Consider the following 15,845-nt stretch of genomic DNA (forward strand, 5'->3'; position numbering starts at 1 on the left):
TGCTGCTCAAACATTTTCGTCATCATTCTCTGGTAGGTAGACCCCGCGTTCTTCAAACCAAAGGGCATTACCTTATAATGGTAATTTCCAGTGGGAGTGAGAAAAGCAGTCTTCTCCTGGTCGTCCAACGCGAGTGGGATCTGGTGGTAGCCTTGAAAGGCGTCCAAAAAACTCATCCGAGGATGACCCACTGTAGCATCCACCAACTGATCTATACGGGGCATAGGAAAAGGATCTTTTGGGCACGCTCTGTTAAGATCTGTAAAATCAACACACACACGCCACTTTCCACTTTTCTTTTTCACTACGACTGTATTGGCTAGCCACTGAGGATAAAATACCTCCTTGATTGCCCCAGCCTGCTTCAACTTGGTCACCTCATCTTTAATGGCCTCGACATGTACCTTGGACGGACGCCGAGGTGGTTGTTTCTTTGGAATACACGAGGGGTTGACATTAAGATGATGACAGATGAAATCCGGATCCACCCCTGGGGCCTCATAAGCACTCCATGCAAACACATCAACGTTCTTTCTAAGAACCTCAATCAACTGCTCTTTCTCTAATAGGGGCAACTGAGCCCCAACCTGAAAATACTTCTCTGGATCATCACCAACGTTCACCCTTTCCAAATCTTCACACCTCATATCCTCTGGGGACGCACCAAACTGGGCTCCCTGAACCCTTGATTGCTATAAATCACTCTCGGCTACAGCCGAAGTACTTGTCTCTAGCCGATGTTGAATGGCCATTATCATACACTGCCTGGCCATTATCATACACTGCCTAGCCATATTCTGGTTTCCCAAAATCTCTGAAACCTCGCCCCCCGAGGGATACTTCAGTTTCTAATGAAGAGTGGAAGAAACAGCCCCCAAGGCATGCAATCATGGTCTTCCCAAAATCGCTGTATACGGAGAAAAGGCATCCATCACAATAAAATCTACCTCCACCATATTTGACCCATTCTGCACGGGTAATCTAACCATCCCCAACGGGGTGACCGATTTGCCTTCGAAGCCCACTAGCGGGGAACTATATGTTGTCAAGTCTTCGAGTTTCAAATTCAGCCCCTTGAATAAATCAGGGTACATTACTTCGGCGGCACTTCCGTCATCAACCATCACTCTCTTAACGTCGTACCCTCCGATCCTAATTGTAACCACCAAAGCATCATCATGCGGTTGTATGGTTCCTCTCTTATCCTCTTCTGAGAAGCCTAACACCAACGAGGCGCCCGGTCTGGCCCTCTTCGGCCTTGAGTTGGAGTCCTCCTCCGAGCACTGAGATACAGACATTACCCTGGAAGGGCAAGACCCAGTCCTCCCCGGGGCAGCGAATATGACGTTTATCGTACCCAAAGGAGGTCCCTTAGAGGCGTCTCCCTGAAACGCCGAGCCTGCGTGGCCTCCTCGGCCGCCGGATTGATACAGAAGTTGGGTCAACTTTCCCTCCTGCACTAATTGCTCTAAGTGATCCCACAGATTGTTACAATCTTCGGTGATATGTCCATGGTCCTGATGGTATTGGCAGTAAAGATTCCGATTACGCTTCGCAGGATCCCCCGCCATCTTGTTGGGCCACCTAAAGAACGGCTCGTTCTTTATCTTCTCCAAAACTCGCTGTACTGGTTCTCGGAACACGGCACTAACCACCTGGGAGTTGGCAGGCCCCGACTGCCCTCCGAAGTCCCTCCTAGGTAGGTTGTTGTTGTACCGGTCCGGCCTGAAATCCCTCCTCTCTTGAGTTACCGCTTTAAACTTCCCTCTGCCTTGCATCTGATCTTCCTCTACTCTCCTATATTTATCTATCCGATCCATAAGCTGACGTACACTAGTAACAGGCTTGCCAGTCAGAGACTTCCTCAAACCGTGCTCAGTTGGAAGACCTTCCTTAAAAGTATTCATAGCCACGTCATCGTGAGCCCCATCCACCTCGTTGAACATTTCCCAGTATCTGTCTGAGTAGGCTTTTAGGGTTTCCCCCTCTCACATAGACATGGACAATAGCGACCCCAAGGGTTGAACGACCCTTCTACAGGTAATAAAGCGAGCGCCAAAGGCCTGAGTGAGCTTCTCAAAAGAGTCAATAGTGTTAGTTCTCAAGCCATTAAACCATCTCATTGCCACCGGGCCCAGGCTAGACGGGAAAACCTTACACATCAAGGCTTCGTCCCTGGCATGAATAGCCATTCTCTGGCTATAGTGGCTAACATGTTCCACTGGGTCTGTTCGACCATTATAAATGGTGAACACAGGTTGGTGGAATCGCCGAGGGAGACTAGCGTCTTCAATATGTTGTGTGAAAGGCGACTTAGAGACCTGATTCAAAGCCTTGTTCAAGGCATCATTCCCCTGACCCTGGCGAGTCGGACTTTTACTTCTTCGCCTACGGTGGTGCTCTTCTTGGCACGAAAAAGACTCACTGGGGGGAGTTCTCGACCTCTGCCTGTAACTGGTGTCATCCGACTCCTCAGAAGAGTGCTTAGCGTTATGAGTCTTGCGCCTTCGTCGTTCATATCGCAACTCCCTCTTCAACTTGTTGATCTTATGCTGCAAATTTCCTCCACTCTTTACAGGGGAAACATGGCCTTTCCCCCGGGAGCAGCTTCTATCTGTATGGGTTGTACGGGTACTTCCCTCATGACCCTCCCCTTGTTCGTGGTCTACCAACGGATTGCCATGCTGAGAGCCCCTAGACTCTGCTTGGTGTTGATTAGCATCTGCCTGTTGCGGGCCCGCCAACGGTTGCTGCGGTACTCCATCTTCCATCGTGAGTATCACACCTGCCCTTCCTTCTCAACAGATCAAGTTCTTCCCACAGACGGCGCCAATTGTAGGGACTCAATTTGGATTGACCCTGAGTGATGGGTTTTTAGCCCAATAAGCCCAAACAATAAATTTATAGAGTATGGGTCCAAGAACTAGTACTGTTTTTCAGGAAAGGTTCTACTCATCAAGTAATAAGGAATACTTTCGGTTCGCTCGTTGAGGAAAACTGTCCTCGGCTTTCTTTTAGTTGGTCTCTCTCTCTTTCTTTTTTCTTCCTTTTTCTTTCTTTGTTCCAAAAGTCCCCTTTCTTTTCTTCGTTCCTATGTTATATACTTCGTTTTCCCCCTGTTTCCATCGTACACGTGTAGTTCTTATCCTGGGAGCTCCTTTCTGTCCCATCCAGTACCTACCGGAACTTTCAGCTTAGTGGTCATAAAGCTGCTTAGTTACTGTTTAGGTATCACCTCCACATTAATGCAGCCAGAGTGCTAGCTGGAAAGCATTTAATGTGGAGGTGATAGCCTTTAGAAGATATTTGCTACCTTCCCCGACGCCTCCTTAAGCTATATCCAATTTCCAGTTCAGATACAACTTGGCGGAGTCTTTCCGCTAACATGAAGGTTACTTTGACCTCGAACTTTGGTGTCGTCGGACGTGTGTTATGCCGCTGTATATAATATCTACTCGTTTCTTTCATACTACTCATTTGATAAGAATAAAACTTTTTTAAGCTGTCCTCGGATAAATGCGTGTTCTCGGATATGAGAGATTACAAAAATCTGGATGGACCAAATGGTGCACATGCTCCTCTACAACAAAATCTGAAAAGTTTAGACACACCTTAACAACAAAATCCTTGCACAAAAAGGTTATATGACTAGTGTGCTACATTGCAACAATATTCCCCAATTACTCCTCTTGACGTTGAATGAGTTCTTGGCAAAGTTGGCTAATGCATTGTTGCTGCTCTGGATCCAAGTTTGTAGTATCCATCATGGTAATTTCCAATTCTTTCATCATTCGTTCTAATTGAAGCTTCTCTCTCTTAACACGAATCAACTCTTCAACCTCCATTTTCTTTATCTCCACCAGTTCTTGATGCTTCATTTTCTTAATCTCTATGAGTTCTTGAGTTTGTGAATATGCCCTCTCATGAACATCATTTTTCTCATCATATTTTTTGCTCTTCTTTTCTGCCATGTCATTCAGTATCCCTTCAAGATTCAAAATCAAACTATCATTACTTTTTCATTTATTTAATTGTTCTATTCAGCCTTCCTACCAGGTGGTCTCTCCAAGTCTACAAAGGTAGCATGGGAGACCTCATCTTCCCCTAGATGTATTGATTCCAGAGTAGAAGGAGAAGATGTTGCAGTTGATCTTCTTATCGTTTGAGGCTTCTGAGGCTTTGCTACAAGTTCCAACCATTTTGGTTGATGCCTCAAGATATTCCAACAATGATCAAATTTGAATAGAACAGCTTGGACCTTTAGATATGCCTCCTTTGCCTTAATAATCTGAAAAATTGACAAATAAAAATTGGATTAGTGAATAGACAATAATGGTGCATTAATGCATTGACACTACTTTGAGCAACAATTTTTTACCTTGTTTTGCTCATTCACACCACTTGGATTAGCCATCTCAATTGATGCTAAGATCCCAACAAACTTATTAGTTTGGAGTTGAATTGTTGACCAACGATTCATTGGAGAGTTTGCATTAAGAGCAGATGTAAATGTCTTTTTATTGAAGTACTCCCAAACTCTATTCCAATATGTTTTGTTTTTTTGTTCATTCCCTTGCACTGCATCTAATGAAGTATTGAGCCATGCAGACACAATGAGACAGTCTTCTTCTAGACCAAAATTACCACCCCATTGTGTCTTCTTAGTAATGGATTCAATTTGAACTTCATGTGGAGACTATTGGGTATGCACTTCATCTTGTGGAGAGTCCATCATAAATTCAATTTTCATGATAGACCCCTCTTCTAAGAGCTGTGTGAAGTTACAATCACCACGCATTTGCGAATCCATTCCTTAATAACAATAACATAAAAAGCAGCAATATGATAAGAAGTTAGGCAAATCAACTTTACATACAGCAGCAAAAGGATCACAAGGATAGGCAAATTAGTAGAGGACATAAATACAACCAAACATTAAAGCCTTTTGTTGAAGTTTAACTAAAGAAGTTTAAACAAATCAACAATTGAAGCTGCTTTAGAATTGAAGTTACTGCAGAATGAAAAAGAAGACATTCTGTCTAAACTGCAGGTTGTTCTCTTGTAATGACACTAAAAGACATGTATAAAGGTTAGATGAAGTTAGTTACTAGATTAGTGGATATAGTTACTACATGTCATTCTTTCTCTTTCTTACCTCTGATTCTCATCTATAAGGACAGAGCCTCTTGTAACTAAATTAATTCAATATAATGCACATACAGATTTTTCTCTCAACTTTTATGATCTTTGTGTGCAATCTTGATACCTTTTTATTTTTTGAAAAACAATCAAACATTAAAGCTGAGTTCATCTTAAACCTAGTCATCAAAAAAGAGAAAATAAAAGCACAAACATACAAACTCACAAACCCAATTGAAGTTAATGGGTAATGTAGTATGATTTATTTCCAGGTTGCAACTAGTAATGCTTATAATTGGTGAGTACTGGATGAGGTTTAGAACCAATTCACCAACACCTCTACAAACATAGAAACCCACACACCCATCTTACTTTTCAAGATTTCTTAGTGTACATTGGATTCAATCCCAGGTCTGTTACTCGAAATGGAAAAGCTTCATTTATTGATCCAACACCCACCAAATTTCTAATTCAATTCGACACCTAACAGACTTTATTATCTAACCCTCTGTTAGGAACGAAGGGAGATGGCATAGGGAAGCTCCTGTATAGCTGTTGGCTAACAAGGTTCTTCTGATAATTAATTCTAGAATCTAGATATACAAATCTGTAGTGGCTCCAAAAAGGGGCTTCTTCTCAAGTATATTCCTATTTACAAGCAAAGATATTTGATTTTTAAGTGTTGGATAAAGGCTAGAATGTTGTTGTTGGTTCAGAAACTTCACAAAGCTACCCAACAAATCAAAATTCAGAACTTCACAAAGCTACCCAACAACTCAAATTCAGAACTAATAAACTCATCAATTAAAACAACCCAACAACTCAAAATTCAGAATTGATAAACCCATCAATTAAAACTACCCAATAACTCAAAATTCGAAAACTTCACAAAGCAAGCAAGAATTTCCAACCAAAACCCAGAAATTCAGTTACCAAAAGAGCCTCCAACAACTCTCAAAATTGAAAAATACCAACAAGGATTACAGAGATTATAAAATATACCACACAAAGCCAATAATCAGTCATCAAAAAAGAAAAATTAAAAGATGCAAGTCCACCACTTACAACAAACTCCTCCAAACATACCTGTTTCCTTCATATCCCCAAACAACGATAACCCATCTCTTCTTTCTAAGTCTCTACGGCACACCCACACCACTTGTCTGCAGCCCACCAAACAAACACCCATAGACACAAACCCACAAGCCACAAGCCGCAGACCATCTCCTCGTTGCTAAAATCAATAAAATTTGGGGGAGAGAGAGAGAGAGAAAAAGGCATCATACGAGTCTATGGGTCAATCTCTGCTGTCCAAAAATCTCCTTCTCTGCACTGGTGAGATCAACCACCTCCTCTTGCTAAAATTTGCGCAAACTCAAGAGCTCCAAAACTACATTGAGCCGAGAGAGAGAGGCAGAGAGTGAGTGAAGAGAGAGAGAGAGAGAAAGAAAGAAAGAGAAAAATAAATGTGGTTTGATTTTTTTTGTCGAGCGAGTGAAAAAAGCATCGCTAGGTCTAGCGAGGGTACATTCCCATGTTAAAATTGTGGGATAAAAAATTGAGACTAATGCGTGATTTTTTTGAGTCCTTAGCTATATGTTTGTTGAAATATTAAAATAGCTACACTGATGTAAACACTCTTATTGCCTTAAACACTCTTTTTTAAGTTCTTGTGTAACTTATCAAAAAAAAAAATAATAGTGATGAACATATGCTTCAAATTGAAACAATTCATAAAATTTGATATCTCAATTGACAAAATTAAAAATCTGAAATTTTGATACAAAACAAGTATAACGCTTTGATTCTGGCATATAGAGACAACTGAGTCATTGAAGACCAAAGAAGTGGCAGAAATGCCAAAAGAGGTTGTTGCAAGAAACTTCTTGCGTGTGAACGAACAATGAGATCATTCACATTCTTGAAATGCTAACAAAAATAAGGATGGAGCTATGAAGAACAGGATCTTTCCTTATTTAATTGAACACCAAAATGTGAAAGCTAGATATCCATATAACCAATTTGGCAATCACCAAATCATAACTCTCATGAACTTACGAATTTGCAAATTGCATGATAGAATCATCTAAAAAAGCCTAATCACTATAATAAACTTCTCATGCTAGACATCAACATCAATACTATCATTCATCATTCTTGCAATACAATCAAAACTACCAGCTAGCACCATCCACACAACTTCAATAACAAACATGTTACAAGAACACCAAAAAAGAAAAAGAAAAGGGTGCTTCAGTCTTTAATATAAATCAAGCATACCTTGCCTGGAAATCCTTCATGAAAGCAACTGATTTCTCAACCCCAGTCAATGGCTTAGCATTGTATATAGAAGCACGCGTACCCCCAACTGACTTATGCTGCTTGAGCTGAACCATATTCTCCTTAGCTGCTCCCTTAATAAACTCAATCTCCAACCCTGACTTCTCCAAAGTGAAAGGCACATTCATCAATGACCTCACAGACTTCTCCACAGGGCACCTATAGAACCCATCGCTCCCATCGTAAGCATTGTATAGAATCTCAGCTTTCTTCTTGTTCTTCTTCTCCACCTCAACCAACCCTCCTTGATCCAACAAATCCTCAAACGCCAAACCACACATGTAAATCCCATCATTCCCAATCAGATATTTCTTGATGATCACAATGGTGACTCCAGATGGCCCCACATTCTTCTGGGCTCCAGCATATATGAAACCAAACTTGTTGACACTTGTGAATCTGCATTTGCATGCAACATGCAGTAATTAGCAGATGGTTGAAGATGCTGTACTGAACCTCATTGCCACTTTTGAGAGAGCAGTTTCTAATATATGCTTGAACACATTCTAGCATAATGTACCGAGCTGCAATGCAGCATCATCACTTGAAACCATGTCAAAAAAGACATACATGACATCCAAAAGGTCAATGAATAGGTACTTGCACATCTTATCTAAATGCACTTCTGAAGTTTTATGCAAGTTTTCTCCCAAGGAAACATAGTGGACTGACAAGTTTGGCCCTAGGCTACCATCTTTGCCTGCTAGCCAGGCATTCAATGTTAAGGGGCAGCTTACCATGACTTATTTCATTATGCAGAATAAAATAGAGACCATGTCTTAAATCAGAATACCCAATAAAAACAGAGCATCTAATACAAACTGAGAATTTTACCTCTTCAGGACTAAATTGAAGCAGCATGCCAATCACGGGTAGTAGAGCCTCCACTTCACCCGTTGTGGCAAAAATCATTTTAATTAAACTACCACGTTTTCTGGCATTACCAAAATACATACTTCTTCAGCAAAAGGGAATAAAATTCAAAATTTACTTTTGTGATTATAATAGCTAATCTTCAGTAGAGATACCTGTTTCAAGAAGTTTTAAGATAACATTTTTCAAATATGTCATATCTACCCTTTCCCTCTTTTGCACTCTTTCCATGTTGTGAAGCTTAGACTTCAGCATCGCTTCCTGCACTCATTATGTTCAAATTTCTATTATAAACTAATGAGAAGCTCTGCTCCCCTCCCCTCACTTCCAAATAAAGAAGAAAGAAGGAAAAATTGCACAAAAGGACTTGTAATATGAGTAGTACTTGGTTTTGAGGCATATGGAAAACACTTTTTTTAAAAATACTTCCCTACATATATTCATAGACATGTAATAATCCTGCACTTCCATTTCATCAACAACTAATCTTCAGTAGAGATACCTGTTCAAGAAGCTTTAAGATAAAAATTTTCAAATACGTCATATCTACCTTTCCCTCTTCTGCATTCTCTCTATGTAGAGAAGCTCAGCCTTCAGCATAGCTTCCTACACTCATTATGTTCAAATTTCTATTATAAACTAATGAGAAGCTCTGCTCCCCTTCCCCCACTTCTGAATAAAGAAGAAAGAAGGCAAAATTGCACACAAAGACTTAAAATATGAGTGGTACTTGGTTTTGAGACACATGGAAAACACTTTTTTTATATAAAAAAAAAAACTTCCCTACATATATTCATAGATATGTAATAGTCCTGTACTTCCATTTCATCAACAGCTAATCTTCAGTAGAGATACTTGTTTCAAGAAGCTTTAAGAAAAAAATTTCAAATACGCCATATCTACCCTTCCCTCTTTTGCATTCTTTCCATGTTGCGAAGCCCAGCCTTCAACATGGCTTCCTACACTCATTATCCCCTACTTCGGAATAAATAAGAAAGAAGGCAAAATTGCACACAAAGACTTATAATATGAGTAGTACTTGGGTTTTTTGAGGCACATGGAAAACACTTTAAAAAAAAAAAAAAAAAAGCTATACTGGTACAATTTTTATGAAAATAAAGGCTATTGTGATACTGATCATTATTCAAAAGCATAAACATCGACTACTTGAACATTATCCACAAAAACTTAAATTAACAAATGAATACAAAAGTTCATCAAGATATATAAAGCCTAGGTACAAGCAATAAAGTTTTGGGGGAAAAATCAAAGAACATATGATTAGAAATACAAACTGGTGCCAAAATAAATATTTCTAGTTTGTGTGGGTTTTTATGAACAAAGCTCACTTAATCAGGCACTTAAATTTTTCCATCAGAGCTGGTTGAAACTTGTAGCTCAATGATATAATTGGCTACCCGCTAAACTGTCATAATATGCATTGGGAGACTCAGCAAAGTACAGTTTAAATGAGAACGGATTTTTTGAGAGAAATGTTTATACCAGAATCTATTGTTCTACTACAGAAGTGCTTAAATTCCGTGCATCCTGCTTTTGCATAGCTGATAATTCCAGTTAGAGAAAAAGGATATGTTAAGACCTCACCAACTACCCCAAGGGTTTGATCTTTTATAGATTAAGAAAAGCTTTCAACTTAAATTTAACTAATACAGGTGCTGACAAGTGGTAACAGGAACGACTTTATACCTGTGTAGTGATTTCCATTGTGATCAACCTGAGATTATTAATCATAGTCAGGCCAAGTACTAGAATATTTAAATCTAAGTCCTGGGAAAGTGTTAAGTATCAGGTGAAATTTAACAAATATTTAAGAAGACAAAAGAAGGAAACGGACAGGTGGCTTTGATTTCAAAGACTGATGAAGATCCTTATTGCCATCAAGAAGTTTAGAGATTTCTTTGTCCTTCTCCTCGATCACTCGATCTGCAAGATCATGAAACCTAGAATGATCTTCCTACAAGTTATGTATCCAGTTAACACAAGAACAACAATATAAATATACTGACAATTAATCCAAGCCCAAAAACAACAAGATACAAGGTACCTTCAATCTTTCATATCATAATTTGGGCTCATCCAATTCTTTTTGTACATCCTACCCAGAAGATGCATCATTTTGAGCCTTCAATCCTCCAAAGATGACTGTAAAGATGAAACTACAAATTTTCTCTTTCGAAATGCCCACCAAAAAAAAAAAAAAAAAGAAAAAAAAACCCAATCCTCAGCCTCCACTCTACAGCTATAAATGTTGTTGTTGTAGTTGTTGTTTTTTTTTTTTTTTTTAAAGAAGCAGAATTTGTTTCAAGAGGTTGTTGCAAGAAACTTCTTGCATGTGAACGAACAATGAGATCATTTACATTCTTGAAATGCTAACAAAAACAAGGATGGAGCTATGAAGAACAGGATCTTTCTTTATTGAATTGAACATCAAAACTTGAAAACTAGATTTCCATATAACCAATTTGGCAATCACCAAATCATAACTGTCATACACTTATGATTTTGCAAATTGCATGACAGAATCATCTAAAAACGCCTAAACCACTATAATAAACTTCTCTTGCTGGACATCAAAACCAATACTATCATTCATCATTCTTGCAATACAATCAAAACTACTAGCTAGCACCACCCACCCACCTTCAATTACAAACATGCTACAAAATCACCAAAAAAGAAAAATAAATCTTTAATATAAATCAAGCATACCTTGCCTGGAAATCCTTCATGAAAGCAACCAATTTCTCAACTGCAGCCAATGGCATAGCATTGTATATAGACGCACGCATACCCCCAATTGACTTATGCTGCCTGAGTTCAACCATATTCTCCTTAGCTGCACCCTTAATAAACTCAGCCTCCAACCCTGAATTTTGCAAAGTGAAAGGCACATTCATCGACGACCTCACAGACTTCTCCACAGGGCACCTATTAATTGATTGCTCCCAACGTAAGCACTGTATAGAATCTCAGGTTTCTTCTTGTTCTTCTTCTCCACCTCAACCAAACCTCCTTGATCCAACAAATCTTCAAACACCAAACAATACATGTAAATTCCATCATTCCCAATCAGATCTTTCTTGATGATCACAACGGTGACTCCAGATGGCCCCACATTCTTCTGGGCTCCAGCATATATGAAACCAAACTTAGACACATCCACTGGCTTGGAATAGAAATTTGAAGACATATCAGCTACCAAGATACCATTTTTAGGACTTGGGTAGTCCTTGTATTCCACACCATGAATGTTTTCATTGGCACAAATATGCAAGAATTTGGCATCTGGGTTTTGCTCCAAATCATGAAAAGATGGAATCTTTGTGTGTTTTTCAGATTCCCAGACCAAATAAGAGGCTTGGTTTTGAGTACTTTTTGTGCCTCCTTGAATGCCTGCAGATTTATGAAGAGCAGGAGGTCAATAAATTATTATAAGATATATCTTATAGCGTTGGCATAATCACAACCAAAGAAAAGTACCATTTCCAGAACCTCCTTCCTTGTTTACACTTTATCTGATATAAGAATCAAATCCCCAACTAGAGAAACTGAAACCTCGTCATACTTGCATGCTAAGAGCATGGAAACCAAGCCAACCAACTGAAGTTTCTTTCTTACTACTGATTGCTTGGATAAAAATCTGTCAATTAAATTAATCGTAAGGAACAATTTCTCGTTCATGACTTCAAACTTATGATGGACCCATTAATTCAAATAATCAAACAAGGAAAGTATAGGAAGTTTGTTTCGGATTGACTTACCAGTGGATTTCTATGATATTACATAATCTTCAAGATGCTATCAGTTGGATGACATAACTTTCTATTTTTATTAAATGTGGAAAATCTGGGGCCACTTGGGCTCTTTTCCCTTGGTACATCCTTCCTTTCAATGGGGACAACTAGAGAAATAATATATCCGTAGTTTCCATTATATGGTGAGCATTGCATCAGCATTTTGGAATCGTAAGTACTGTATGTAGGTCTTGAATCAAGCCTTCCTTTCTCTAATTGGGCAGATATTAGCACCATTAATAACAGATAAAATTACTTTTAACTCTAGAAATGCTAAAGAGATATTTCAAATATGTACGAAGCATAATACTATGCAATGATCAATGATGAATCTGAATAACTATCTAGTATGAGAAACAATGCAACAACAAAAAACCAGGCAAACACAAAAGTTTCATGTGTTCACCATTATAAATTGTATGTGGCCAGATATTAATATTCAGAAAATATGGTGAATTTTTTTTGTTTGTGTAAATTTCAAATCAAATTTCCACAATATGGAAGGGTATAAAGCCAAACAAGTATTTCAAAATTTGAACCCAATGTGAAGAAATATAGTGCAAGTATCACTCTAAAATCAAGCAAAAGAAAAGTAGTTTCTTCCATTGACTTGAAAACGTCCTACAGTTTATATGCCTCTTAAAATCTCAAATTCTCTCTGTAGTTTTAATAAATAAATAAAATCTCAAATTCTCCATTTAATTAGTTGGATTTTCAATGGGAAAAAGCTTAATGTATGCCAATGAATGATTGGTATAATCGAATCACAAAATATTAGCCAAACCCAGTACCAATACTAATCATGGCAAAATAATTTTATAAAAAAACTATAGCTAAATTTTTTTTTCTTGTTTTGTTAAGAAATAGATGATCCTCCCTTAAAATTTATCATAGTATTTGAGTGGAGTTTGTAGTGTGCCTCCGTTTTAAAACCCAACTCTCTCCCCGCGAATGTGTGTTTGTTTTTGAAGAAAAAAAAAATATTGTCAAAGTGAGAGGGAAGATAGATTTGGGAAAATTAACCTGCTCTATAATGAACTTCCATTAGCTGAGAGTGGATTATTTAATCGATTATTCCTCTAGCGGAAGAATAATATGCCAAGCTACCGCCAGTGCCTACACGTCAAACAAATTTGGGGAAATGAAATGGAATATAATCTTAGGTTAGGTTGATTTAAATCAGAAGTGAGTTTGTTGAGAAGAGAATAAAAGAGGATGTAATAAGGTATGAGTAAACTTACAGTCATGTAAATCCACAAATTGAAGATTAGGTATTCGACTCTGAATCCAATGAGAAAAAGTTCCAATTGATTTACATCCAATTATTGACAGTTGTACGATGCCAGTGAAGCGTAGAATTTCGTCCGGAGGAGTATTGAGTTCATCGCACCCATACAAACCTAGTATTTCAAGGGATGTCTGCAAGTGTGGGATGGAACAGAGAATCGTGGAAACATCCAGCTCCTCGCAAAACCCACCAATCCACAATTGCTTCAAGCGGGTGAGGCAGTCTAAGCCATCTGGTAGATGCCTCACCTTTCGGCAACGGAAAATTCGTAAGTCGTTAAGAGAATGCAATTCTCGTAGATCTGGAATTGATTTCAGATTAGGACATTCCGATATCCTCAATTCCGAAAGAGATGTACAGGATTGCAGCCCAGACGGAAAAACTTCAACACCACATGATATCGCTAGAGTTCGAAGAAAGGGTGCCACACCTTGTAGACTTGGAAAATACACCAAATCATCACAACTCCCTATCTTCAAAGACATTAGACTCATAGTATTATTTTGCCATAAATGCTCTGGCAGACAAGCAAGTTCTGAAATATTAGAAATCTCAAGGGACGTAAGTGTGGTAAGCTTGCTGATAATGTTTTTGAATGTCGTACTGCAAGTGTTCTGAATATCTAATTTCTTAAGAGACGGAAAATGACATGGAGCACTTATCAGTTTTCTACATGCTTTAATGGTTAACTCCTCAAGGCGAGGAAACACCATTCCCGTTGTTGTTGGGTCCAACGTGTCCTTCCATTTCACTAGATTGGGCATACGCTGCAAATCAAGCCTTTCCAAAGCTGGGAACAACGCATTTCTACCACTGCCATCTCTACCGGTACTTGATCCCACACCACTATAACTGTTATAAAATTCTGTTCCTATACATGTCACATTATCCATTCCCTCTATTTGAAGCAACTTGAGACATGGTAAATGCCCAAGTGTAGGAATTTTTTTGCATTTATTACAATATACTAAACGGATTTCCAACAGATGGTTAAAAAGAAACAAACCACCACCACTGTTATCACCCGCTAATATCCATAAGGGGAACTTCTCACCCTTAAAATTTTCTATCTTTAAGCTTTTCAAACGTGGGTGAGGTTGAAGGCCTTCCAATACGTTCACATCATTGTTGTTGCCTGCTCTTCCATGACTCCAATGGAATTCCAGCTTGTGTAATCTCGTCTTTCCCACTAAATTTGCAGTTTTAGCTTCTTCTTTATCTCTCACATGCTCCAAATTGAAAATATTTAATCCTCCTCTGAGCTGGCTTAAGCATCCTAGTTCTTCAATTCGACGACCAGTTTCCTGACCAATGAAAAAGTAAGGCAATGTTTGAAGGCAAGTCAACTGCCCCATATTGATTGGCATTTGTTTTATCCTCAAATGCCCAATATTAATATGTCTCAAGTTAGTCAAATTTCTTAGATTTTTTGGAAGCTTGCATAGATATGGACACTCAATTACTAGAGTTTGTAAGTTGTAGAGCTTGGTAATAGAATTGGGTAATGCACTGATGTAGGTCTGTTGGACATGAAGAAGCCTTAAATGTCTAAACTCACAAATTGACTTGAGCAACTTTTTAAACTTTCCTATACCCATCTTAGATAATGTCAGACCACGTACAAATTTTAAGTCCAATAACTTGTCTCCAAGATTAGCACAAGTACAAAAAACTGTGCGCAATCTGCCCATGCCATCTCTAGATAGTGGGATTGTTGGTGTTGCCAAGTCATTAGACATAAGAGATAAACGTCGAATATGAGACTTGTCAATGTCACCCCCCACATTGCTCCCTAAATGCAAGGTTTCCCATTTTGAAATTGAGAGGGCAAGATCATGTACAAGATCATGCATCTTACAACTTAATATATCACCAAAATCATCCCTTTTTTTTATCTTGGAATAAGGAATTTGCCAACAAAATATCAAAATAGTCGTTACCAATGTCTTCCATCTTAGAAGAATTTCCTTGAGATGGTTGAAGGAACCCTTCAGCCATCCAATGTTGAATTAGTTCCTCCTTTCCCATTTCATAATCTTTAGGAAATATTGCACAATATGTAAAACAACATTTTAGAGATGGTGAAAGATGATTGAAGCTTACTTTTAGTATTGATAAGATTTCATTTTCACCATGCAAGGAACTCCAAACCTCACTGTTTTGAATTGCCAACCATTCCCTTTCCTCAATCTTATTAGACATTGTCCCTCCTAAAACCCTTGCAACTAATGGAATCCCTTGACATCTTTTAGCAATCTCCCTTCCAATATCCTCCTGATCTTGACTTAGTGGAATTCTTTCATTTGTAGATACTCTTTTCTTGATTATGGACCAACATTCATCGTCTGAGAGCTTTTCCAAGTGATGCTGATGAATTGTCTTCATGATCT

General features: G+C 38.6%; 3 protein-coding genes across 11 annotated transcripts in view; 1 reads left to right on the forward strand and 2 right to left on the reverse strand.

Moving 5' to 3' along the window:
- The window catches only part of LOC112040637 (protein GRIP), a 48,723-nt gene that overhangs the window by 20,234 nt on the left and 12,644 nt on the right, over nt 1-15,845 (forward strand). The window lies entirely within an intron of this gene.
- Nucleotides 50-15,845, reverse strand: part of LOC112040652 (phosphoserine aminotransferase 2, chloroplastic-like) — a 42,480-nt gene continuing 26,684 nt past the window's right edge. For 5 of the 8 annotated variants that reach the window (XM_065772954.1, XM_065772958.1, XM_065772956.1 and 2 more), the window contains 2 exons: nt 4,379-4,812; nt 50-4,288 (listed from right to left, as the gene is read on the reverse strand). In XM_065772954.1, coding sequence (XP_065629026.1) covers nt 888-1,946 — 1,059 coding nt within the window. In that variant the 5' untranslated portion in view covers nt 1,947-4,288; nt 4,379-4,812 and the 3' untranslated portion in view covers nt 50-887. Of the gene's footprint in view, nt 4,289-4,378; nt 4,813-6,225; nt 6,530-7,419; nt 7,879-11,082; nt 11,417-15,845 lie in introns of those variants that run through there. The other 3 variants (XM_065772960.1, XR_010628771.1, XM_065772961.1) reach the window with 3 other exon arrangements.
- Nucleotides 11,601-15,311, reverse strand: LOC112040638 (putative disease resistance RPP13-like protein 1). The gene is made up of 5 exons (XM_065772953.1): nt 13,409-15,311; nt 13,191-13,283; nt 12,135-12,379; nt 11,854-12,013; nt 11,601-11,766 (listed from the first exon to the last, which is right to left on the reverse strand). Exons 1-2 carry the CDS (start codon nt 15,306-15,308, stop codon nt 13,231-13,233), a joined length of 1,953 nt encoding a protein of 650 aa, XP_065629025.1. The 5' UTR covers nt 15,309-15,311; the 3' UTR covers nt 11,601-11,766; nt 11,854-12,013; nt 12,135-12,379; nt 13,191-13,230.

Source organism: Quercus suber, unplaced genomic scaffold, assembly GCF_002906115.3.
Source record: "Quercus suber isolate HL8 unplaced genomic scaffold, Cork oak 2.0 scaffold_67, whole genome shotgun sequence".
NCBI lineage: Eukaryota > Viridiplantae > Streptophyta > Magnoliopsida > Fagales > Fagaceae > Quercus > Quercus suber.